The sequence below is a fragment of the Anomalospiza imberbis genome, chromosome 4 (genome assembly GCF_031753505.1).
Source record: "Anomalospiza imberbis isolate Cuckoo-Finch-1a 21T00152 chromosome 4, ASM3175350v1, whole genome shotgun sequence".
In the NCBI taxonomy this organism is placed as follows: domain Eukaryota; kingdom Metazoa; phylum Chordata; class Aves; order Passeriformes; family Viduidae; genus Anomalospiza; species Anomalospiza imberbis.
In genome coordinates this window covers 25,056,375-25,082,200 of record NC_089684.1, presented here as the reverse complement: position 1 = coordinate 25,082,200, position 25,826 = coordinate 25,056,375, and the positions used below count along the sequence as shown (strand labels likewise).

Here is a 25,826-nt window from a genome sequence, read left to right as displayed (position 1 = left end):
GCCAGCCACCATACCCTCCAGGAAGTCCACAAGTGCTCTGGAGTTGCCAAAGAGCAAGAGGTATTGTCCAGGTGTAGTGTGTGGTTGGCACTTGGGACTAGCAGGGAACTGGCTACTCCTTCAAAGCACATTTCTGTTGTCTGCATGCTTGTGTTTGTCCTGATCGCTGACATGAGGTCACTGGCTCCAAACCCTGCTGGTTTCATCTCTTTGCACACTTGGACTAATGTGTGCACCCTGGACCTTCTGGTGGTGTATGTGCAAGTCCACCATACTAAAGCAGAGGTTTCCTCTCCTCACTGCCTTCAAGTCCTCTCTAATATGCATGGTGTTTTGTTGCAAGCCTCTGAGGGGAGGCAGTGTCACTCTACAGAGGCAGCTGGAGAAGAAACGAGATCCTGGCTTGAAACTTCTCTGTGGGTGAATTATTTGCCACAGTTCCTTGAGCAACTAAGCGTCACGTTAGGTTATTTTTTTGAAGCTCACTTTGAATGTATAAAATCAAATAACTGGCATGCTGGCCAGCAAATGACTGTTTTAAAAATTATTTGCTGTCTAGGCCCTTTGTTCCAGTGCTGATTCTGTTCAGTGCACAGGACTGTTTGTTCTCCTTTCCTGACCGCAGCGATGTTAACACTTGCTTCAGCAGAAAGCTGCTTTTATGACTTCAGCTGCACAGGCAGGAATCTGTTTGGTTATTTTAGAGGGTAGTGTGTATTAAATTGTGCTAAGGAAGAAATAATCTGTGAGTTTTCTTGTACCTGTATTTTCACAGGAGTTAGATCCTTCTAGAGATAAGGCCCAACTATAAGTAGAGCTGAGGTCCACTTGATGTAGAAACTTGTGTTGACTAACAAGTATTAGTTCTTTTTCTTCTGTTTCATGGCTTCCAAGGTGACCTCAGTCTCTAGAGAACGTTAAAGTAGCCCTAACATCAGGAAGGGGAAATAGTAGTTTATTAGACACAAACCACCTTTATTTGTATCAAAATTTCTAACTTGTAGCATATCCACTTGAAAAAGATAAAAAAGGAACATTAGCAGAATTGTGGTGATGTAATACAACTTATAATAACAATTTCATTTTTGCCACTGAATGATCTTACTAGGAAAGCTTTTATGTATTCATTGAAAGAGAAAACTTCTTAAGGAGTTCTGATACCTCTCTGTCCACTACAGGTGAAGCCCAAGCCATGCCATCAGCAAGAGTTTATTCTTTAGCTGTGGTGTTTGTTTGGTGATACTTTAGTAGAGTGAAAACAAATTCTCTGGCTTCTCTTTTCTTTTTTTCTTTCACTCAGTAATGTGCATTAGATTTTGGCAAGTGAAGGTAGATTATTACATTAATGGAAACTTTCTCCTTCCCAAATCTGTAACTGGCTTTCTGTTTGTCCACTGTTTGCTCACCGTATGGGGGAAGCTCTCCTGGTGTTGAAGATTTATTTTTGGAGATGCATTCGTTGTTGGGATTCCCAGAGTGTCTCCATTCAGTTGCTGTCCCTTATAAGTACATGGGGCTATGTGTTGGAAAAGGCAGGAAACAGTGGAGAACTGGTTTCATTCTTCCACAGCTGAAGTCCAGTTATGGAAGGGCTTAATCTGTTTTTCTCTTCCAACTGATAGAGCTGGAGAGAGTTGTGCCAGGGAGCCAGAAGGTACACTGGGAGTACAGAGACCATATAAGCCTGCCCAAAAGACTGTATCATTATTTGATATAACAGGATTGAGGTTGAATGGCTTGAAATAAACATCCATGGATTTTTAGGGTATTTTAAAGGTAACCTTTAAACTCATGAAAAGTGAATTTTCTCTTAAACCTTTGCAATAGCCAGGATATCGTGGTTATTTAGGTTACTGCCACAAGGCTGTGGCAAAAGGTGATAAAGGAAGCAGATGATTTCCAGGCTGTTAAGGACATCCCAAACAGGATATGACCTAAAATTTGGGACACGGGATACAACAATACAGTTAGTCTGAGAACACTCTGCATAAAACTGCATTGTAAAAAGGATTTTTCCAGGAATAGCCAGTGTTGTCCTGAAGACAGCATACAACAAATGAGGGTAATGATTTCTGGTTTCCATATTAACATCCATATCAGCAGTCCTGAGCTGCTGCACTGGTAAGGAAGGAGAGGTTACCGGTAGATGGAGCCAAAGAAATGGAGCTTTGTGCTGTCTTGTCCTGTTGAATAAAGGACCACAGCCTTTGTTAAATGGCTTGAGAAACATGTAGGAAAAGGAGATAAAAGAAGATAAATGTAGTGTCAGTAACTACATATTGTTATTGAATTTCAGCAAAGATCAAGCAAAACTAATCAATTATGTCAGAAAAAAATAATAGATTTGAGAGAAATGTACCCATTGAGTGTGAAACTAGGTATTAAAATGTCTTTGCATTACAAACTATCTAGTGACATACTGTGATATGTAATGTAATGATGAAAAGTTGTTTTAAATGGCAGCTCACTACATTCCACAATAAAGTAGTTGATAAGAAAGGAAAGCTGAAATCTTATGTCCCATAACTAAAGAGAAAAATATACAACAGAATGCAGTAGACTAACTAGTTCAAATAAAACTAGTTCTGTTTGGCTCAGCCAAGAAAGCCAAGTAAATAAACTTTGGAGTTTTTTGGCTCTTTTATATCTTTTATAACTTTGATGAAAAGGTAATGAATCTATTTTACCAAGGTAGCTTAGGCTTCTTTGCAGTATCTCTGGGGACAAACTCAGGAAGGTTATAGCTATAACAAAAGCAGGGTGTTGATTCTCTTCTACAGTAAGGTTCCTCCAGAAATATTTCCCTTTTATCCCTCTCACTTTACTGTCTCTGCTCCAAAAAACTGGCTGTCTTAAACTGCTTTGTACTGGGTAGCTGCCAGAGTACTTGACCTTTTTCTGACTTAGTAACTGGCCTGAAGTGGTGGTGAGCATCCACACGTTTTCTTCCCCACCAGACTCCTCTGTAATGGGCTTTTTTTGGTCTATGTAACAGCTATGCAGTCTTGCACTAAGCTAAGTGTTTCATCCTAATGGCAACAGGGATGGCCTTGAGTTTATGGGGCTTGCGTGTTTTCTAACAAACGACACATATGCAGCACAGGAAATTATGTATTTAATGTCTTGCATGACCAAGAATTGGAGCTCTGCCTTAAAATTAAATCTCAAGGCAGAAACACTGGGAAATTTTGGGAAACACTAGCAAGAGTGGATGTTGACAACCCTTTTGGTTTTGGCATGGCTTTTGGTTTATCTTCCTGATACTATGCTACATTCAATTCCTTTTAAAAAATGGTGGTCTCACCCTGTGAGGTGAGCACTGGTGTTAACTCTGAGAGAATACTTACTTGGAAAGGTGCTTTGAGTTATTTCTGTGTATAGAGAGAGCGCTGCTTACAGAGGGGTTACATACTCCCTCCCTGTAATTCGATACAGAAATACCTCCACCCAGATTATTTTCTCTGCTCTTTCTTTCTATTACTTTATTTGCTTTTCTTCTTTCTAGCAAGATACTGCAGCTCTGTTAGGTTAAGATGAAATGTAAATACTGACTGACACCATGGGCTTGTAGTAGGGACAAGGTCAGCACTCAGTGCTTCTTTTCTTCTCTTTCTCTATTGTTACACCAGAAAACCCTTGCAAAAAGCCATCTGTATGTCCCTTGTTCATGGAGTTCTGTCATCATTCTCATACTTGCCATTTTCTGGTTTTCTATAAATATTTTTTCAGCCATTGTGTATTTTGATACTGGACAAAATATAGCACAATATTTGTATGACAAACAACTGAGACCTGAGATCCAAGTCACAGAATCCCTGGCTATCTGGAGAAAGCATTTACAAACTGTCCCTTAGATACTACATGACCTGTCCTGTCAGCAGATTTCCTCACACCACAGGGGACTTGTGCCTTACTTCCACAGTTGTTCTGGACAACAGGGCAAGTTAGTTTGACAAGCTACTTAAACCATCATTTATAGCCACAGAACTATTAGTAAAATACTGATGTACAAGACTGAGCTCTGGGCTCAACTGATAATTTCTACAGATGGATAGCCAATATCTTGGGCTTGCATGAGGAGAAAGTCCAGCCAAATCCCTTGAACCTGCTTGGGAAAGTCCAAGTGACTTGGTCCTTGTTATCACCTTAGTGCTCTTAGAAGTTACATGACAGCAAGCTCAATTCCTTTTCAGTTATTTAGTAGGTCCTCCTTTGGCTGATAACAGCATCTCCATTATTAGCTTCTTTAAAGTTTGTGTGAAGAAATTCTGGACAGCATTATATAGGAGTTGCCATAGAAGGATGGAGGGGAGGTACAGGCATCTGTAGCTCCAGACCATGTGTTTTTCTTCTCTGTTTTTTTGTTTGTTTGTTTGTTTATTTTCTTGGAGTTCAGGTTTTGGGTTTTTTTTTTTTTTTGGTGTGTGTGTGTGTTTTTGTTGGTTTGGTTTTTCTTTTTCTTTTTTTTTTTTTTTTTTGGTGGCGTTTTTTTTTTTGTGTTTGGGATTTTTGAGGGAGGAAAAAGCACCAAAACCTCTAAATACATTCAGGATTTTCCAGTGTGAATTTCTTAAAATGCCTCTGAAATGCATTCAGCCTGGTCTCTGAAAAACTGGTGCTTATATCAAGTATGACTTGGACCCACTTCCTCCCTCACAGGAGGAGGAATTGCTACTTGCCTTTTCTAGGTTTTTTTTTTTTTCCCCAGTTTCCACAGTACTTTTGTTGACCAAGAGACAGGGTAAGTCTGAGGAGCCTTTTGTGAGCTCTGAATAAAGTTTGCACTGGCACTGGAGCCTTGTGTGTCCCCCTCAAGCCTCCTGACTAGCTCCCCAGATATTTGTTTGTTTTCCATACACACACTTAGATGAAATAAGGCTGCACTGTGTGATAGGAGCTGTTCTCCATGGAATTTCAAGCGTGTCTGTTAAGTATAAGATAGCATATGTAAAAAATAGAGAGGTGTCTTTGGCTTGCTTCTTCGCCAGACATTTTTCTTGGGCTGTTTTTGCAATCTGTTTCCCTTGCAAAACACTTCCAGAATTATTTTGATTAATCTTCCCATAGCTTATTAATCTGACTTCTCATGGGTTTTCAGGACACAAGACTGAGTCTGACAGACTTGTGTTTCACCATTCCTTGGTTCTTGCAGTGTTAAAACACCTTGCCCAAAGGTTGACAGCAGAGCATTCACAGCTTGCAGGAAATGTTAGCTTGCTGGGATGAGTGTCATGTTTGCATTAGTTTTTATCTTGGAAAACTTCGATTCTTACTGTAAGTATTCATCAGGTGGAGAAGGAGGAGTTCAAGAGTTATGGAACAGAGCTAAAATGTGAATGCTAGAGGCAGAAAGTAGGTGTGTCATTAATAATATTACAAGTGTTCTGACATGGAAATGTTCTTGACCTGAAGCTGACCTATGAGTGTCAGCTGGGAAGTCTGAGAAAGTACTCACACAGAGCTTGGTAAATACATAAGGTTTATCGTTCCTCCCTCAGCTTCCCAGTGGTGACACTGAAAAGCAAGTGGGAGCTCTCTTCCATAATATATTGATTTTCTTAAATTTCGGTATGTTATTTTTTTGTCCCTTCAAATCCTTTATTTTCTAGATGGTGAAACTTGGGTCATCACTGTACAATACCCTAGTGAGTTGCAAAATAGTAGTGGGGCTAATTGTGGGCATTGTACAGCCACTTGTAGAAGATAAGTGCGCTTCTGGAAAGATCCATCATTGTATTTTTAAAGCTGGATAACAATAACTAGAGTTTGAGTGTTTCTCAGTGTAGAAAAATGTGAAGTAAAGTGTTGAGGAATTAACTTTGCAGCATGAATTTCAAGTTCAGTGTTTAAAAGGTTGAACCTTTTATGAGGGAGATGCTGAGGGTGCAGTGCAGCTTTGAAAGCGAGACAAAAATGGATCTGTCTTTCTGCAAAGAACACTGTGTGTGCACTTGCAGACAACTGATTGGAGACTGTAATTCCAGAAAAATGGTGCATTATTTCATGCAGCCTGCTGTAGCTAGCAATATGGCACAGTAGAGACTTGCCAAGCTGCAGTAGCAGCCTGCCTGTTGAATTAACCGGCTGAGCTAGTGGCTTGAGTTTATTCTATTTTTGCTTTGAAGAATCAGACACGCAATACAAAGGGTATCCATGACTATCAGAAGTTTTGCCCTGAGGCCAGTAACATCCTCTCTGTCCAAGTGATGGCTTCAGGCTTTTCCCTTAGGAAGCTTCTTGCTTGATGTTCCTGGCACATAAACTTTCAGAGGTGATAAAAAAACATCAGCGGTAGCTTATACCTGGGTTTATAATTGTCTTTTAGTATGAGATCATTAGAGTTTCACCTAATTTCTAAATGAAAGTCTGAGTGTCTCCAACATTCTGTTGTCTCAGGAACTGGCATGCCATGTCATTCACAAGCCTTAGAATTCAACCACAAAAATGGCAATGGTAGAGTTCCCAATCAGCATTACAATGAGCCTTGTGGGCCTCCCTCAGAGTCTGCTTCCTTGCCATCTTCTCCCTGGAGGGAACCTTTTCTGCTTGTCTGAAATCCATTTTTGCTTGTTGAGTAGCCTCTGCTGTAAAAGATGACTGCTGAGTCAGCAGGATTTTCTTACTTCTGACTGATATGTTCCAGACAAAGGCAGCAAAGAGGTGCTAGACTTGAAAAGTTATTTGACAAGCAGTAATGAGCCTCTTGGATGGAGAAGGAGGAAACTTTCTTTTTTTAGCACCAATAGTGTTAACAAGGAATTCTTAAAGTTGCAGTGGGACTCTGGCCTGGAATAGGTTTGATGGGCTACATGTCAAATATATTCAACAGTACAGAAGGATGTTTCTGCAATAATGAAGTTGCAGTCATGCGCTTTTTTCATTGTGAAAGCCAATCCTAAACTACTGTGTCATTTTCAACCGCTGCTGCTACTTCACATCAGAGGGTGCTTACCTCTCCCTTCTCTTTCAGTCTGCATTAGCACTTTTATGCCCTATATCTCCACTGCCTCAAAATCTACCTGTAATAAAGACTTGGATCATGAGTCTCAAAGGAGTCTAACGTGCACCTTCAATGCCTCCATTTGAGCTACACAAATGTCTTTAAATATCTTTTCAACATTTGAAGATAATGGAATGTAAGGTCCTACTTTGTGCTTCTGTGGGCTTGTGCACACTGCGTACAGCAAATCCACCAGTGCTGGTTCAGCACAGCTACTGCTGTTGCCAAAAGCCTACAATTGCCATAGCTGTTACTCATTAAACTGAGCATTCAGATTTATTCTCCAAACTGTGAATAACTTTTTTATCCCTTACCTGGAAGAAGATTCTAAATGCATTAATTATTTACCCTGTAAATCTAGAGACAACAAAAAAAAAATCAAGGTCATGAACCTGTGTTTTGGCCTCATGGTGCGTTCAAGTTGTTGCATGTCATGCAGACAAGGCAATACTGTGCATGTGCAACATTGGTAAAGTAAAAATAGCTTGTGGATTTTTACTTTACAAACTTGGCACAATCTGTAATTCTGGGAATGACCCTGGTGAAAATACACATGGTGCACATGTGCTGTAAATTTGTTTCTCTTCAGTAGAGGAAAGAATACAAGGCTTCTAGTGTGTTATCGATGGGTTTTTTAATTGTGCAAAATATGTTTTTGGAATGGTATTTCACATATGTGTTTGGCTGTACTTCACAATGTTGCGAATTTCTTGGTTTTGATGTACATTTGTTTTGAAAATGACCTTTATTAGTAATTACTCCTCTACTTTGACTGTTTTAAATAAAAGTATTTATTTTCAGCTTCCCAAATGCAAGAGAGAAATTAAAAATTTTCTTGCTATCGGTGTAATTAGTGGCTACTTGCACTCCATGTGGATTGTGATTGAGTTCAGTTTTCACCATGTGTGTTTTTAAAGAACTAAAAGAGTTCTGGCAACCCTTAAAATATAAAGGCAGCTGTAAAGTGTGCTAAAGAGGCAATATAAAATATTGTGCATGTTTTTTAATGACTAAAGAAAGTTACAACTCTTTTAAAATGAAAACTGTGAAGGGGTTCGGTTGACTATATTGACTTTTGGCAGACCTTACTCAAATGTCCAGTTCTTAGAAAGCAGCTTCAGTGTGTAACTACCACAGCATTGTTGGTGCATTGTTGCACCAGGGTGAGGGAATGTCACTCCACATCTCCATTTCACAAGTACTCCTGTTCTAGCAAGAGGCATTTATTTACTTTTCCCTCATTTCTGAACAGTGATTCCTTGGAAGCTGCCCAGCCTGCTCCGGTGAGGAGCGTCCCTGCCTGCCAGGACAACGTGGATGTGAGACCTGCTCCTGCCAACACCTCACCTGCCACAGTCCTCAAGCCAGCGGCACCCCTGGGTTCTGCCAAGGGCTGGCAGCCTCCAAACCAAGCAGGTAACTTCCAGAGAGGCTTTTTCTTGTTCACCTAAAAGCCTTTGGATGGCTCAGGAAAACAAACTTCACCTTGGGCGTAAAAACTACAGGCTTCAAATGGCTGTTTGTGGGTTTTGAGAACAGGCCAGTTTGCTTGGAAAAGAGGAGAAGAAAAACCAATTTAACCATTTTTAGTAAACCAGTAGCCCTTTGTAAGTAGCCTCATAGATGTAATTGGTCTCACAAACAAGCAAAATCAGTTGCCTCACACCTCTATTAAAAGCATTTATACCAATCAATTATATGTATATACACCCCACAGTTTCAGCTTGTTGCTTCCCATGATTCAAGCATATCCCATGCTATTTCAGGTAGGAATATCAACATAGGTTGATATTATTATATACATGTGTTGTCTAAGTGGTCTTTTCAGAAATACTAATTCTTTAAGAAAAAAAAAATGGCTGAAGCATTAGAGTGTTTATGTATTTGACATCTGTAGGTTTTATTTGAGCAGGGTGCCAGATTATTACGTAGGTTTGGGTTACAGAGATTTATGTAAAAGCTTTTACAAGGACAATTCACATAGCTACTACCTTTGAATGAACTTTGATTTCTAACCCTTTGAACCCACAACAGAATGTCTTATATCTGGAAAGCATTCTGTTTTCTTTATAAGCACTCCTATGTTATTAGATAATACAGATACATTTGTATGTGCAACTTTGTACTTAGGTTTTCGTAGTATTACATGAAATAGTTACTTGGGGTAATTTTTTAAGCTGAATTAGTCTTTGGTGCTGAATTAAACTTGTGTAGTCATTTCAAAGGATCTGGGAAATCTGCATTATTAATTAAGCTGTAGCTTCAGATTTTTCTTGCTATTATAAGATGAGTAGTCTTGATTCTCTTTCTGACAGGATCATTTGTGCTAAATAGCTCTATTCGTTTGGTTTTGTTCTATGTAAGGGTTTTCCCTCTTTGGAAGTAGATCCAGTCCCAAAATGGAACTATAGAAGCCCTGGCATAAAAATAAAGAAAAAATACAGTGTCAATGCTGCATGTTTTATAATGGCTTTGGCAGTTCAGACTGAATGACTGCTGTGGTTGGTAACAAGTTGGTGTATTTTGGTTGGGCTGTGCAGTTCTGCAGGAAGCCTCAAGATGGCAATGCACTGTCGTTGCTGTACTTTCCTGGCAAACAGTGAGTCTGCTAATGAGGGCAAGGTAAAGACTTCTTAAAATTTAGATCAGTTTAATTCTAGCTTTGTTTTAATTCTCTGAGTTAGCTAGAACTAGAAGGGGAAAAAACCTCAAAATGAACAGTAGCAACAGAAGCCCCAACACTCTTGCAAGTTATGATTTTGGTAGCATGTGTGCTTAAGGCAAGCTTTTGTGGGCATGTCATAATCCTGCATTTTTCTAAGTGTCTGGTTGTGCTTCACATTTGATATAACTTTCTGTCTCACCAAGAGATGAATAATTATTTAACTTGCATAGAAACCACCCATCAGTTTGGAGTTTCTGTAGTACCACACTTATTTTTAGTATGTTGGTAGGTGTTTCACTACTAAATCCTACTAGCGTGCTCTAGTGTTAATAGGAGTCAAATGTTCAAAATAGCCTTTTTTTAAAGAGATATTCATGAAGGAGACAGATTTAAAGAGATTAATTAAACTACACTTGTTCTGTAGTGCTCTGAAAATCTATGCCTGTGCTCTTACATAATGTGAAAATCTTGATTTTCTTTTGGTTTGTTGTGGGGTTTTTTTTGGTTTTTTGTTTGTTTGTTTTCTTGTTTGTTTTTTACGTCAGAGATATTGAGTAGGCAGGTGAGAGGGAAAGCCAGGTGGAGAATTTTTGATTATTATGTTCCAGAGCACCTTAAAGAAAGCTTAGAAAGTCCATACTGATAGAAAAGCTTATGGAAAGAAATGGTTATGGGGATGTTAGCTTTGTGCTGTCTTGATGAAGGGCTCTGAGATGCACTGCTTAAGTTCCAAAGAAGCAAAGCCATTACCTCTCCCCAAAAATATTGGGGTAGCCAGAAATAAAAGCTATGTGAGAAAGAGACATTGAAGACTCAGAGTTCTCTAAAACTGGTAAGTACAGGGAAAATAATGCAGCAGTGTGAATGGCAACTGCCCAGAAATTAACAGGGTGGGAGGAGGTACAGTGTCCTAGGTGCCAGAGGAGCTTCAGTTAACATTTGTACCTTAGGAACACAAAGAATTACCCATTGCCATGGGACACCAGTCTGTGCTTGTCCCCTGTAGGTGGAACAGCGTTCAGACAGGTAGAACTGTTTCAATAATTGAATGTTTTGATAAAATTAGTCAGATGTTGAATAAAAAGAAAGACTATAAGTGTTTCAGAGAATGCTTGGATTTTAGTTCTGTTGTTTCGTTGCAATCTAAGCATAAAGTTTTCCTTAAAGTAAAATTTCCAGTGCTCCACGGGCCAAACAAAATTTGGCTTCATAGGCCATAAGCCTGACAAAGTTTTAGACAAAAAATCTCCTTTGATTTCATAGCTGAAATCTACCTTAGGAAATAATTAGAAGGAAGATACAATCTTATGTAAATATATAGCATTATGCTATTAACAGCAGAAAGGTATTGGAAGCACAATTTTGTAGCTCTGATACCACTCACCCTTCTAATGGATATTGTTTATAACACCAAGTTGTTTCAAAAGCAAAACAGGCATGTCATAGGATTTTGTTTGTGCCTGGGGAAGCTGTAAGATGCTGATTGATGGTGTGGCATGAAGATTACCAGTGATTTTATTAAGTTGTCTGACTTCAGAGGTATGTCATTTGGGTAGACAGCATCTTTTCAATTATTAATTGGAATCTCTCTTTGTTGTATAGACCACCCAGAGAATACCTTTTTTTTTTTTTTTAATAAAGTTATAATGGCTTTTTTTTTAAGCTTCAGTGTAGGGGTTTGGGGTGATTTGTTGTTTATTGTTGGTTTTTCTTTTTTGAGATTGTACAGAGATGCCTGAAGGTGTCAGAGGGATTCTGTTGTAAATGAGGTATGAGCTATTTCGTGACCTGGCCACAAGATGGTCCACAGTTGAATGGCTGAGATAGTGAACCTGGAGATGCTTCAGGGATTGGGTTTCTCTCTACAGAAGTCAGTCATGATCTGAGTGGATCTCACAATGATAACACCTTTGGGCCAGAATTACCCTCATTGGCTGTGAGGGCCATTCATGGAGTATCCATGAACGCACTGTGCTAGTTGCCCACTATGGTGGTAACAGAGGTTTTATTCCTCTTTGGAACAAAATCTTAATATTACAGGATTCCTCAGTGGTTTGCTAGAGGAAATGAGAGGTGGCTGCCTCATGCTTTCTTTAAAGGAATGGGTAAGAAGCTCAATAATCTTAATTTTTTTTCTATTGTTGAAACAAGTAAAAACACACAATTATTGTCTGTTATGTGTGCAGACTGGAATTTATAATAGTTCTCCCTTCACTTTTGTTGAGCTTCATTATGAAGCTCTACTCACCTACCAGAGACAGAACATTTTTACAAGATTATTTTAAATTCAAAGAATGAAATAATCCAGAGCATCCTGGCTACAATTGCAGTGAGCTATTCTGTATTTGATAACTATGACTATACACTTACATAGCATTGCTTGCCCCCAAGGAACCCCAAAGCTCTTTCTAGTCCTGGACAAGGACACGGTGCATGCACAGGAATGGCTTTCACTCACCACCGCCACACAGCCACCTCGTGGGTGAGAGATGACAGCTGCTTGTCAGCGTGCCGTGACATTCCACGGCAACTTGAAAGGAAGTGAATAGCACCGTGGCAAATTGAAGCTGCCAGGGCAATCTCAGAAAGTGTAATTGCCTGGTAAGCACAGCTACACCAACTGGAGTCAGTCCAGGAGACAAACTGTTCTCAGGGAGAGCATAGCAGGATCTGTGATGGTCAGAAGCGGTCAGGACTTCCAGCGTTACGTTTCTCACATGAAATTGCCTTCTCTTTCCTGCCATCTTTCAAACCTGTTGCTGGGGGGTGAGCTGCTGATGCATGGGGACCGCAGGGGCTGTGTACCAGGCACAGCATTGCCAGTCCCACGCCCTGCCTTCCAGTACAGAAGTTGGGCAGGCAGCATCCCCCTTGCTTGCTGGGGTCCTGTGGGATGGCAGGGGGCCTGTGGGGAGTTGTAACAGCTGGTGGCCAGAAAGGCTGGTTTGCTTCTTGGAAAGAAGAGTTTCATTGCAGTCGATGCCCTTTGTTCCTCCTCGGCTTTGCAGCTGAGTTAGAAGAATGGGATGGGATGGGGAAAGTTTGTAGTAGAAGTGTTCAAAGCTGATGTTTTAAGCAACTCTTTAACTCAGATGTGCCAGTTTCCTTATTCCCAGGGTCTCTCTCAGCCTGGTATCACTGAGATATATAATCCCTTTCCAGCAGAGCTGCTAGGGAATGTCAGCATATTTTGCAATATGCACAACTGTCAGTTGCCTAATCCTGAGCAAGCACATGTGTTAAGCACATGATCCCTTCAGCAGAGGGAACACACTTAGAAACTGGCTGCAAGCACATAAAAAGTACTCCCCAGACAACTTTGTTTTAAAAATTCTGCTATTTCCTTGAAGTTGTTTTTGTATAGTTGGTAGCCTTGAATTTACCTCCTCTGGAGTTATCCATAGCTTTCTTGCTGCATTTTCTTTTTTATATCCCATTCCTGCAATAATATTAAAATTTTAAAAGCAAAAGAAAATGTAAGCCTGTTCCTAGGCGTGACTTGACATCGTGCTCTATTGGCAGTTTGAGTCTTTGTTTCCTTCCTTGCTACTTATTCTGCTACTTATTTATGTAGGGAAAATGGGGTAAAAATTATATATCACACTGTGGAGTTTGGCCATCAGGGCAAACAGTAAGGAGCTGTGGAGAGGGAGGAAGGCACTGAGATACATTGTACTATCACAAAATGCTTGCACTGCCAGTAAGTCCTTAAGGGATTAAGTACCATAAAGGGCTGGACTGCAGCACTTTTTGTCCTTGTCAGTCTTGTTTTTCTGTGTTTCATTTGTAATTGCACCAGCCCCTATATCAATTCTCTTGATCTTTCAGGCTATACAGGCTGGGTAAGTTAAGTTGATAGCTTTGGGAATACTTCTGCATGGAAAAATCAACCAAACTATTGTATCACCATCACCGTGTTCATAAAGTTCTGGAATATTATTTTGAGGACACTCTCATACTAATTTGGTTCCTTTGTAGAACAGGAATTTAAAGGCAAGACTAATTATAGGAGCTCAAGGAGCTACTTCCCCATTGAGGGCCAAGGTCTGAATATGGGGAAGAAATTGGGTTAACATTGCTAGTCATTAAGACAAACTCTTACATTGTTGTTATGGCCTCTGTTAAAAATAGGTCCCAAAACAGTTCCACCATTTTTCACTGAAAAAGGTTGTTAAAGGTTGCTGCTCCATGATGCAGTCACCATTCATGAAACAAGAAATCCTTCTCCATAAAAGTGATATGATTGACAGGTCAAAATACAAAACTTTTCTGATCCTGGTTTATGGACTGTAATCAATTTTTCATCTAATCTAGATTATTATATCATCATGTGACAGCAAACCACAAGAGTTTGTTCTTACAAGTTAATTAATGTGAAGTCACTTAGCCAAGCAAAACCCATTGTGAAACCAGAGTAATTTATAAATGTTGACCTTAACTTGATGGCAGTATGAAATTTTAACTCCTGTAGAGTTAGTGAAAAAATGAGTGTTTCTAAAACTTGAATGTTTATCTTTAAGAAGGGGCAGATAATAGTAATGATGCAGAAATGTATCACCTGCTTTTTAGAGACAGAATGGCCTAGTGTGCCTCAGTACAAGATCTGCTGAATAGAAACTCAGCTTTTTTGTTGCAAAACATGACATTAGACAATTTTCCTGTGGTTTGGTTTTGCCAAATTCACGTGCTATTGCACCAAGTTGCATAGTTAAATGAATTGCTTGCAGTAGTTGGACAGATGCATGTTTCTTTCTGTGTTCCTTTAAACAGGGATGCAGAGATTTTTTGGCTCTATGCTTATTTCACACACATCAAATGTGAACAATCACTGACTTCCAAAATTCCATGTTCATTGTCTTTGATTTGTTAAAAAGTAACTTCTTGTCACAGACTGATTCACCAGATCAGTTCCTCTCCATTAACTAGCACCAGCTCAGAGCAGAGATGTGTCCTGTTCAGATGCACAGGTGTAGGGCATCCAAGAATTATACCTAATATTTATTCAGCAAACGAAAAGCCAGTATTCCTCTGGTAAATGCATTCTTATCAGAATTCAGTGTTAAACATCAGCTTCATGAAACTGACAGATAATTTACATGAGACTGGACAGACATGCTGTCTGCAGGCATAGCCAAGCTGTTGAGTTCAGAAGAGGAACTAAAAGCAAAGGGTGCAAAATCTTATCTGCAGAAAGCTACCAAATGGGTTTCTATACTGCCGCTGCAGAGAAATGCAACACTGTAGTACAGGACTATGTTTTCTCTTTCTTCTTGGGTCTCTTTTTTGATAAAAGCAATGCCAGTTGTGCCAAATTTGTGACGGTATGTGATGTAACAAATCAGAAGGAGACGGGCTGAGCGAGCCAAAACCACCATACTCATTTTAATCAAGATGCTTTACAGCTAATTTACGCGGAGCCTTTCCAGTTGAAAGGCTGGTTACTAATGCAGGAACTATTCCCTCGAGTTGCAGGGGCTGTTGAAATGGGGCCAAGGTGTGACACCTGTTTTGATTTTCCACGGGTGCATACAGCTTTCACCCGGCATTTAAAGACATGATAATGGTTTAGTTCATCCAGTTCTGCCTTTAATCAGCAAAAGGAGTTTAGCTCTGACTGTGTTTCCAAGACTTCATAAGAAACAAAAGAAACAACTACAGAGTACAGGGGTTGAACTTTGGGTTTGTTTGGTGGGGGGGGGGGTGGTTTGATGTTTTGTTTTGGCTATTTTTTCTCACCTTGTACTTGTCCTGTAACATTCTGCACTGAACTTGTGGGATTTCATGCGGGCCTGGGAGTGGATGGGTGTTGCATGCAGCCAGTGCAGTGAGCTGACAGCAGAGCTTTTCAGACACGTTGCTTCATCCGGCCATCTGTTTGGTTTTGAGCAAAGGAACAGGAAGATTTCTTACACTACAGATACATTAAAAAAAGTCAAAAAATTGGATATATGAAGCTTTATATTTTCCATTTATAATACAGTAGTTTGATTGCAGTGTATAAATCACTGAGTTAGAACACTTCAAAATGAAGTTCTGGCACTCCCACTGCTTCAAGTAGCATTGTTATTTATAGATATTACATGAAGGCTGATGTTATGTTTAAGTGAGCGTTAAACAGTTCAGGCTGTTGTATTGTTGCTACGCACCAGAGAACCTCTGTCAAAGTGACTTTGGCACCGCTGTGTATCCGCCTTTCTCCCTTTGTCTTCCAAACCTTTCAGCAGTGTTTGCAGTTATCCATGTGCTCAGCGATGGAACAACCTATTGTTAGACTAACAAGGGCAAAGTCACACTGGGATTTTTAAAAAAAGGAATAAAAAGAGGCAGTTCTTTACCCTGCCTAAAAGATTGTTAAATATTAAACTAGCCATACCAAGGAGTTCAGTGAAAGCAAACACTGTGGGTTTGCTAAACTTAAACCTAATAAAGTAGAAAGTTAATAGTCAGGTACAGAGTGTTTTTGGTTTTAGAAAAAAAAAAAAGCAATGACAATACATCAGTGTAAATCAATAGTGCTTTAGAATGTTTAATTAAAAAGAGTGAAATGAAGCCTACAAAACTCCAAAATTTGGCCACAGACATCTTCTCATGACTTGCAGAGAACCCAAATCTCTCTGGTACTCAGGTTAGAATAGCTCCTGCTGGAGTGTGTAATTCTTATAAATTATTTATTTTATTTATTAATTGAATTTATTGATTTTAGTTTTAAATCTTCAGAAAAGTTATCCTTTGTTACATTTCAAACAACAGAGGTGGCAACAGGAAATATGGCATGTGATTGTGTCATCCGGATTGTGTCATCCCCCATTACTAATCAGTCACCATTTGCAATTAAAAATGTGCATGCACCTCAACCCATCTTGGATACTGGGGCATCTATCTCCCCAGTATTCCTTGAGAACAAAGCTGCTGATCATATGTATAAAATATAAAAAGCAAAGTATAAAACACAGGAGAGCTCAGACTGGTTGCCAAGAGCTGAGAGGTTTTCATTTAGATTGTGTGTAAAGATTTGTACCTACTTTGGCATTCCTCATGTGCCCTGGTAAAATCTTCTCATTGCAGGAAAAAAAAAAAACAAAAAACACTTGCATCATTTTTTTTTGGGTTTGATGTTTTTAAATCAAGTGGTTGCATTTCAATCTGAAAGATTTCCAAGGGAATAGAGAAAAGGAATCAGGGGAAGAGAATACGTGAACTTAGAGTAGCCCCTTTCTATCTGCAGTAAAAACATCTTGTCAATCTTAACACTGGAGTGTTAAACTTGCTGTTGAAGTAGAAGGAATATATGGGAAATATCAGTGTTCTATCTAAACAAGCAAACAGGCCTAATATTTGAAGTTCTCTAGCTACAAGAGGAGGAATAGTGTTGGGAAAAGTACTGAGAATTCATACAGATTTAAGTGGGGAATTAATAGTGGAGGGTTTTTAAATTAAAAGCAAACAAACTAAACAAAAATGTTACCACCAACAAAAAAAATGGTCTGTGGGTTGCAGGGGAAGTAATGAACCTTTGGTGAAATTACTGAAGTGTTAAAGGTATGTTTGTGGCCTGTGGAAAGACAGAAGTGGCCAATAAAAGCTATCCTCCTGCTGGTGTTCAGAAGGAAATGAGTAAGATAAAAGTCTGAGGCAAATCAAGCAGTGAGGAAGGGAGAATGATCTATGATGATAAAAAGGGAAATAAATCTAGAGAACTGTAGAAGAAGCCAGTATATCAAATAAGATATTTGATATAGATATTACAGTACTTTACTGGTGTATTTTTGACTATACAGGACCAATAACCTCTTAATGTGATTATCAGTAAACAGAAGGAGAATCCTTGTGAGAATGCTGTGGGCACAAATCGGATGCATGGGCAAAGAGTGTCCTCAGCACTAAATGCCCAGCTTGGTTTTGCTCAGGTCACAGCTCTTGCTTGGCACAGTATTAATTTGTGTGGTTTTTATTATGTTTTGCTTAAAAGAAAATTTTTTGTTATAACATATTGGACTATCTCCTTCTCTCACTTTTTAGTGCTTTAAATAACTTGGAAGTGACTGATCTAACAGCTTTGTAGAGAAGGTTTCTGTAGACAAATTCTCCTCCTGGCCAATATTAACTTTGAAGTTAGGTAGTGTTCGGAAAAGCATCATTCATAAAAACAGCAGTAATGAAAGCTGTACAGAGAACAAAGAAAAGAGAGCAGTTGTGATGTTTGTGCTTTTTTTTTCCCTTAAGCAAGCAGAAAGACTTTTTTTAACTGTGCAGTGCAAATGAGACAGCTGATATGTCTGAATGGGCTTTGGGATTCAGTAGGTAACCCAAACAGAAATTAGCAATACACTAGAAGCTGTGTTGCAATTTGATTTATGGCAAAAGCAGTCTTCAAACAGATTTGGATTTAGTGTGTATTCCTGTCTCATGAAATGGGATCTGAAAATTGAAAAACCACATGTGATGACAGAGGAAGAAAGTGCTATTAATCAACACCACTTTTGTTCATGTCTTCAAAGCTGTTCTGCCACCTTTTTCATTTTTATCTCTTCCTAGGTTTCAGCTTAGCAGGCATTTATAATCTAAAGTGAGCTACAGTAGCAGAGTGACTTGTTCAAGATCAAGTGCCTCTGTTCCTAAATTCTTTCTCCTCAGGAATGTTGAATGATTCAAGAATAAAGATGCTATTTTTTCAAGATATTGCAAATTCATTAATTATACATGAAATAGAGTCTTGTTTTAAAAAAGAAAAAATAAATAAAACTAAAACAAGCAACCCTTATGAATTGTTATATGTTTTGCTACTTCAGATTCTGAAAAGGATCCAAAAATATGTCCGTCTTGAAATGACTTGATATGAGAAATTTTTGTAAACCAACCACTTAAACAAAAAAAAGATATATGAGTATATTTCTTCTTCATATGCAGAAAGAGTAAGCAAAAGCAGGTATTGAGCCCATATCAGCAGGTTAATACCAAGTCTAAAATTACAATACAAATGCATTGTTGTTAAACAGGATTTCTCTTCCAGATGTGTTAGCCTACATGTGAGTACAGGAGGGGATTGGTAAAGTTCAGGGTAATGTTTTGATTAAACTGTGTGGTGCTTGGCTATATTCTGTAAATAGCACAATATTGGCATTTATGTTGGATTTTCTGTGGATTCAGTGTTGCTTAAATCTGTCTTCTCTGTGAATTAGTATGGCACTTCTCTTTCAGCAGGGAATGCAGAGTTTTGCCTGAAAAGTTCTTGCAGCTTTTCTGTAGGACAGAGGCTGATCAGCATTATGTTAATGGAGATGAAGAGAAGCAATTTTTAATTTTTTCCCTGGAAGATATGAAAAACAAGAGAGGATGAGTAGCACAAAGTTTAGCAGCTCCACAAACTAGTTTTTTTGCAAAGCTTCATACCTTCAGTTCCTTGACCCTGGTGTTGGAGAGCTGCATCTTTGCAGCAGTAGCATCATCCTGCACTGTCCAATGTCTTGGTCATTGCTTGGTTGTTTGCCTCTGAGTTTCCACTCGGGTCTTAATTTCACTCTTTGATTTACAAAGGTTTAGCAAGGCTGCACTAAAGACTGGGCACCAAGTAAACACTCCAGGTTTCTTTTGCCTGTGGTTGCAAACAAAAGGCTATGGAAATGTGGGTTTTTTTATAATGTACTTGAAAAAGAAAGATACCTCCTCTTGACAGGAATAACTGCTCCCATAAACCCATGTTGTTGTAGAATGTATGTTACCAAGGTACATATATCAGTAGAGGGAAAAGAAAAGCAGAGTACTTCTTGTTTCTTCACTACCCTTACAACAGTATCATTTGTGCCTTTTGTTTTTGTAAATGCATTTTTCAAACTCCATAAAAGTTTATGTCTGTTCTCCAGCTCTAAAATCCTGAGTACACATGGAAATGTGTAGCGTATACATTTCTGAAAATGTCAGGGTTTTATTTGTGTCTTACTTTTGTAAGGAGGATGTGAACATGACCTTTGGAGTGCTTCAGATGGCAGAATCCACTGATCTAGACCAGTGTTCATTTCAATGTAGAAATAAATTTTGCTTATACAGTACTGTAGTTTAAATTCCTACACATGTTGTATTGAATGTATGTTCTTGTTTAATGTGTTAGTAATGATGTATGATCTATTGCACTCACTGTGAAATTTTTGAGTAGGTATGTCATTTTCTCCTGCCTCTGTTCATATACTGATGTTCTTGGCTTCAACTTTTGTATCTAAAACAAAATAATGCCTTCACAGGTTGTATATTCTTTTACCTAACTTCTTCAACATGTTAAAATTTGTCCACTCCCTCTCCAGTTTAGCCAAAACCATTCTGTGTTATTTCACAGACATTTCATAAAGTAGGTAGGACTTTCTTGGTAACTTATTGGGAGAGGAGGGGAAAATGAGTGCTTTTTCATATGTTCCTTTAAGGAGGCAGGTATATACTGGACAATGATGTTAGGCAAATGCTGTTAGTTGCTTGTGTTTCAAGTTAATTTACTTGGTACTGAAAGATGATCCTCTAAAAGCTTATGGCATTCTTTCCCCAGCTTCTGTCAGTGGATGGACATCAAACAGTATTAAATCACCTGGAACAGCTGCCCCTAGTGAAAAAGCTGCAACAACACCTCAGCTAAATGAGCAAGACACGTTGGTTCAGCGGGCAGAGCATATTCCAGCGGGGAAGCGCACTCCCATGTGTGCACACTGTAACCAGGTCATCAGGTGTGTATCTGCTTGCTGGGGGCACTCTTTGGGGTGTACAGAATTGGCTGTATGGCCAGGCCCAGAGAGTGGTAATGAATGAGCGAAATACAGCTGGCCACTGGTCACCAGGGTTGCTCCCCAGGCTCTGTGTTGGAGCATGTCCTGCTTAATATCTTAATCAATGGTCCAGACTGAGATCAGATATCAAGATCACACTTAGTCACACTTGCAGGTGGCTAAGTTGGGCAAGAGTGTTCCTCTGTTGGAGTGTGGGGAGGCCCTGCAGAGGTATCTGGACAGGCTGGATCAATGGGCTGAGGTCAGTTTTATGAGGTTCAATAAAGCAAAGTCCTGTGTCTTTCACTTGAGTCACAACAACCCCAGGCATCACTACACGCTGGGGCAGAGTGCCTGGAAAGCTGCCTGGCCAAAAAGGACCTGGGGATGCTGGTCAACAGCAGCTGAACATGAGCCATCAGTATGTCCAGGTATCCCAGAAGGCCAGTGGCATCCTGGCCTGTATCAGCAATGGTGTGACCAGCAGGACCAGGGCAGTGATTGTTCCCCTGTACTCAGCACTGGAGACCACACCTCAAATCCTGTTTCCAGTTCTGGGCTGCTCCCGACAAGGACATTGAGGTGCTGGAGTGTGTCCAGAGAAGGGCAGCAGAGCTGGGGAAGGGTCTGGAGCACAAATCTTATGAAGAGCAGCTGAGGGAGCTGGGATTATTCAGCCTGGAGAAAAGGAGGCTCAGGGAGGACCTTACCCTTCTCTACAACTGTCTGAAAGGAGATTGCAGTAATGTGGACGTTGGCTCAAGAGTCAGCAGGTTTATAGTCACATCAGCAGTCAACAGTCCTTCAATTATTCTTTTATCATTATGGAAATAATGTTCCTCCAGTGATAGGATATAGCCACAAGATGTGATGGGGAGGTTTAGATTGGATATTAGGAAAAGTTTTTTCACCAATAGGGTTGTCCAGCTTGAACAGGCTGCCCAGGGAGGTCTTGGAGTCAGCATCCTGGAGATATTTAAAAGATGTGTAGATGTGGCACTTACGAACATGGCTTAGTGGTGGACTTGGCAGTGCTGAGTGAACAGTTGGACTTTATGATCTTATAGATCTTTTCCAACCTAAATGATTCTATGATGCTGTTCATCCTGCAGCCTCTCTCACAGTAGGGCTTTGTTTTGCTTTTGTGGGTTTTGATTCTTTAGTCATAGGTGGTTTAAGGCTTCATTTTGGTAATGCAGAACACTGTTTTCATGTGTAGTTTATCTAACAAAATCGAGAATGAAACTACTTTGGAGGAAAAATATTGTGAACTGCTAACAATCACAGTCTTACAGTCAATTTTACAGAGAAACAGAAAGCTGGATGAAATGGAGTAAATGTAAGACCAAAGAAAAGTAAGCAAGTTAGTTTTCATGTATACACCCATTCCAATAGAATTGGGACTATTGGCTAGTTGGAAACCAGTCAGAGAGCATAGCCTTGGAAAGACTAATGTTGATTTCTAAAGTGTAGTTTGTAACTGAGAAGAAGAAAAATAACATCCACAAAAGATGTTTTAACAATTACTGGGACTGGATTGATAATAATTTCTTTCCTGTATTGCTGGATTTCAAGCTCTTTGATGGGCTCTCTGGCCTTTGGATATTATGGTAGCTATTGTCCATTACTTGCATGACATGGGTAGAAAGCATTAAGCAACACAAACACAAGTTTGCCAATAGAGATTAGGTTAAGTAAGTTCTGCTGATCCCATAAGATATCCTACCATTAGCCAGAATTTTGTATGGAGGAAGAATTGGTTCTGGGTTGCATTGTTCCATTAATGATTTCTGACAATTAGTCATGATTGTCTCATTCAGGGAATTGTAATTGCTTTTATTGCCAATGTTCAAATCATCCTTGTTTTCATCCACCTTGCATTTTACTTTCCCTGAAATAAAAATCTCATAGGATTATTGAAAGAAATACATTCTTCAAAAGTGTTTTCTTCTTGCTTATTCAGTCATTTGTATTGTTGAACTACAAGGGGAAAGTAAGCTTTTTTTATTTATCTATATCCCATGTTTTCAGTGGACAAAATAAGAGAGCCTGCATTGTTTCACCAAGATTAAAGAGAGAGACTTTTGTTGATGAAAAAGTTCTGAAAATGAGGAACTCCATAAGTTGTATAATTTTCATTCATTATAATAGAAAATCAGTTTTTCCACTACGGGTTTTTGTAGTCTCTTGAGCCCTGGCTTGGATTCTACATCAGAACCAGCCAATGCATATCACTTGATTTTTAGAGGTGAACTGAATCCAGCTTATTTGCTTCCATGAGATTTCTTTTGTGGTAGTTCACTACTAGTTCAGTTAGCACTGTGTTGATTTTACAAGACTCTTTACTAATGGATCTGTGATGTTTTGGAAAAGTTATTCCTACTTCCACTGGATATGTCACAGAAACAAAAATATATGAAGCTAACCCCCTTGAAGCAGTAGAAAGTACATTCCCAACACAGGTGCACCTATGCATCTTAATCCAGTTGGTTTGATTTTTTTTTTTTTTTGCTTCATTGAAAAAATCAAAGATTAGTATCAGAAAAGGCATACTTATTTTTGTCACGAGATTCATCTGATTCCTTGAGCAGCTTGACCTATACAATAATTCTGGCTGTCTTTAGTATTCTATTACTTTTTGTTCTCTGGGATTTGGATTTGTGTCTAGTAACATGCAAGAAACTATTCATTTTCTTTTTTGTGCTGTTATTTTAGTTTTAAACCAAACACAAAGTGCACTATATGCTGCATTTTTCATACAAGAGACGTCCTTGCCTTTTACAGCAGTTGTGGTTTATCAGGGTGTGCTGATGCTGTGCTGTGGGGTCTCAGTCCTGAGCAGTTCCCCTCTCCTCTTGGCCCTTAAATCACTTTCTGATACTCCCCACTCCCCCATTTTGATCACAAAAAAAAAGAGATGAGCTGCTGCCCTCTGAGTAGGGCAGTCTATTGGTCTGTGGAGCAACATTTACTCCTTCGTGGATAGTGAGGGCAAACTGCAGAGGCCCCACTTGACTGTACTTAAGCCATTGTCACCTCTTGTAAGTGACACCTTTTCATGAATAGTAATTGGTATCCACATCTGACTTCTTTGTAATTTGCTGTTGGTGTTTAAATCCTTATATTTCTTCATATGTTAAATGCCTGCTCAATTATTAAAAGCAAGTGTTCTGAGATGAGTTGATGTGCATTAATCAATGCCAAATATGCCTCATGTTCACAGTATACAGTGGATGTGGAAGACTGCAATGGCATTTTGAGTTCAGGTTTTTGCATAATTATACTTCATGCCCTCAGTGGTAGCTTTACCTATGAAAAGGTAGGAGGAGGATCAAATGGCATTGCATTGTACATCTGTTTTGAAGCCAAAATGCATTCTGGAGTTGGTTACTTTACACTCAGGCATAGAATAACCATGGCTGGATGAGCCAAAACCTTTCTTAGACACACCTTATAACTTTTTAATATATCTTCAATTATTCACGTAGTGATTGTCTGAAGGTTCCAGTTTTTCCAAAGCTTCATTAAGTAAGCTTTTCTTTCCATGTCTAAAACAATCAAAGCTGTAGGCAAACTAAATTTCTCTTGATCTACTTGCTGTGACGGTCTGGCAGACTTCTGGCATTTCCTGATGAAGACTTCTGGTTCCCAGACAGCCTTACCAAGTTCTGCACTGCAGAGTTGGCTCTTCCTTTGAAGTCCAAATGTGTTTTTTCTGGATCGCCATTGCGAACATACTCTTCGGCATGGCTGCTGTGAATGATGACTTGGCTTTGTCACCTTTTCATAAAGCTTAATTTTTTTTAAAAGCAAAAAGCACAAAGGAAAAAGTACAAATGGTGCTTCCCTTCAGCACCTCCTGTACACAAATTGTATACTGTGGGATTTTCAGGGGAGGAGAAGAAGAAACTTGCAAGAATGTAGAACTGCTGTATGGTTAACTGTGAAGTGATTGGCCTTCCTAACAGATGTGGAAAGCCTTTTTGATCTCTCTACCACCAAATTTCAGTTCTGGCTTACTATCATAATACAAGCCACATGAGAGACTAAATTACTGGCATACTAATATAATACATCACGGTCACACTGATGAAGTTATATTCAGTTATGAGCATTAAGTAATTGAAATTGCACTTATGTTTCCTTTAAGTTGCTCACTTCTCTTTTCAGTTTGCCCCAATATCATTGTTACATGCAGAACCCGGATGTCTGAGGTGACTACTAAAATCATGGACCTTTAGGGCATTAGATTCTGCAAATACTCTTGTCAATCAGTCAGAATCTCTTTCCAAGAAATAATAAGTAAATGACTAGTTTGTTTTCATCTCTGAGTTCCATTCGCATGGTCTAGGTGGTAATGCCAGAAATTTGTTCAGAAATGCTCAGCATGTCAAAGTAGCCGGGGGTAGAGGCACATTCATAGCCAACTGTTGCCAGTTCGGTCGTCCCGTATCCCATTTGGACAGTAGGAATGCGGGTTTTTAGCATTGCTTTTGCAAATATGTTCTAGTTGACGGAGGCATGTGGGATTTTTATTGTTTTTGGTATTAAATGGGGAAGAAATGAAGGATGAAGCCATCTACAGCCATCTTCCTAGCATTCCATCCCCCTAGCTACTTCTTTCACATTGCGTGAGTATGGGCATCTTGCCCCCTTACTCAAATTGGGACTTTAAAGTCCTTTTCAAATTAATAGAGGAAATAAATACCTTTCATTACTGGAAGCTATCATTTTGATGGCAAAATTATGCAGAGACTGGGAACACCTCCAAGTTCTGAATATCATGTTTTAGTGTATTTTACATGGCAGGTATTTATTTTTATTTTTTTTTTTTCTTCTATATTCTTTGGGGCAGCTTTTAAGTTGCAGGAATCATTAAGCTGCAGTATCAGCTTGACATGTTTAAACTGCGGCCTGATTGAAAGTAAAATTGTATTTAGAAAGTGTTCTTCTGGACATGTGTGCACAGGGAGCCAGTGCACTAATGGAACACCTCGTAGACATTGTGCAGGGCACAGCCTCAGCTGTCTGGGGGCTTTGGGAGAGGAACTCTGTAGGTGCACTCTCAGGCTGTTCCTGGTCCGTCTGTGTTCCCGCGCACTGTCCTGAATGCCTTACCTCAACATGTCAAGGCTGTAAACTCTGGAGAGCTAAATGCACAGATGTAAAAATTCCTTCTCCTCCTGTTGATGGCACGCCTGCTTCCCATTGCAGAGCTGAGCCTGTCATTTCAGTGCAGATGGCCAGAAATTCAATCCTACCTGGAGCCGGGAGAGCGTCTTTAGTGTCAGCCCTGTGTTAATGAATCTGTTAAATTAGCCTGTGCTGACACGGCGCTCTGAGGGCACTTTGTTGTACATAAGGGCTTGTATTGTTTGATCAGTACATAACTGAGAGGGCATTGGTGTAAAAAGGT

General features: G+C 39.4%; 1 protein-coding gene and 1 long non-coding RNA gene across 9 annotated transcripts in view; one reads left to right on the top strand and one right to left on the bottom strand.

Moving 5' to 3' along the window:
* PDLIM5 (PDZ and LIM domain 5) overlaps positions 1 to 25,826 on the top strand; it is a 126,551-nt gene that overhangs the window by 89,511 nt on the left and 11,214 nt on the right. For 5 of the 8 annotated variants that reach the window (XM_068187545.1, XM_068187547.1, XM_068187549.1 and 2 more), the window contains 3 exons: positions 1 to 60; positions 8,253 to 8,416; positions 20,197 to 20,371. The exon at positions 1 to 60 is cut by the window's left edge and continues 72 nt beyond it. In XM_068187545.1, the coding sequence (XP_068043646.1) occupies positions 1 to 60; positions 8,253 to 8,416; positions 20,197 to 20,371 (399 nt within the window). The remainder of the gene's footprint in view (positions 61 to 8,252; positions 8,417 to 20,196; positions 20,372 to 25,826) is intronic. The other 3 variants (XM_068187551.1, XM_068187552.1, XM_068187550.1) reach the window with 1 other exon arrangement.
* LOC137472464 (uncharacterized) lies at positions 8,373 to 15,936 on the bottom strand. Its single transcript, XR_010998198.1, has 3 exons — positions 15,812 to 15,936; positions 15,402 to 15,536; positions 8,373 to 8,548 (listed from the first exon to the last, which is right to left on the bottom strand). It is a non-coding gene; the product is annotated as an uncharacterized lncRNA (long non-coding RNA).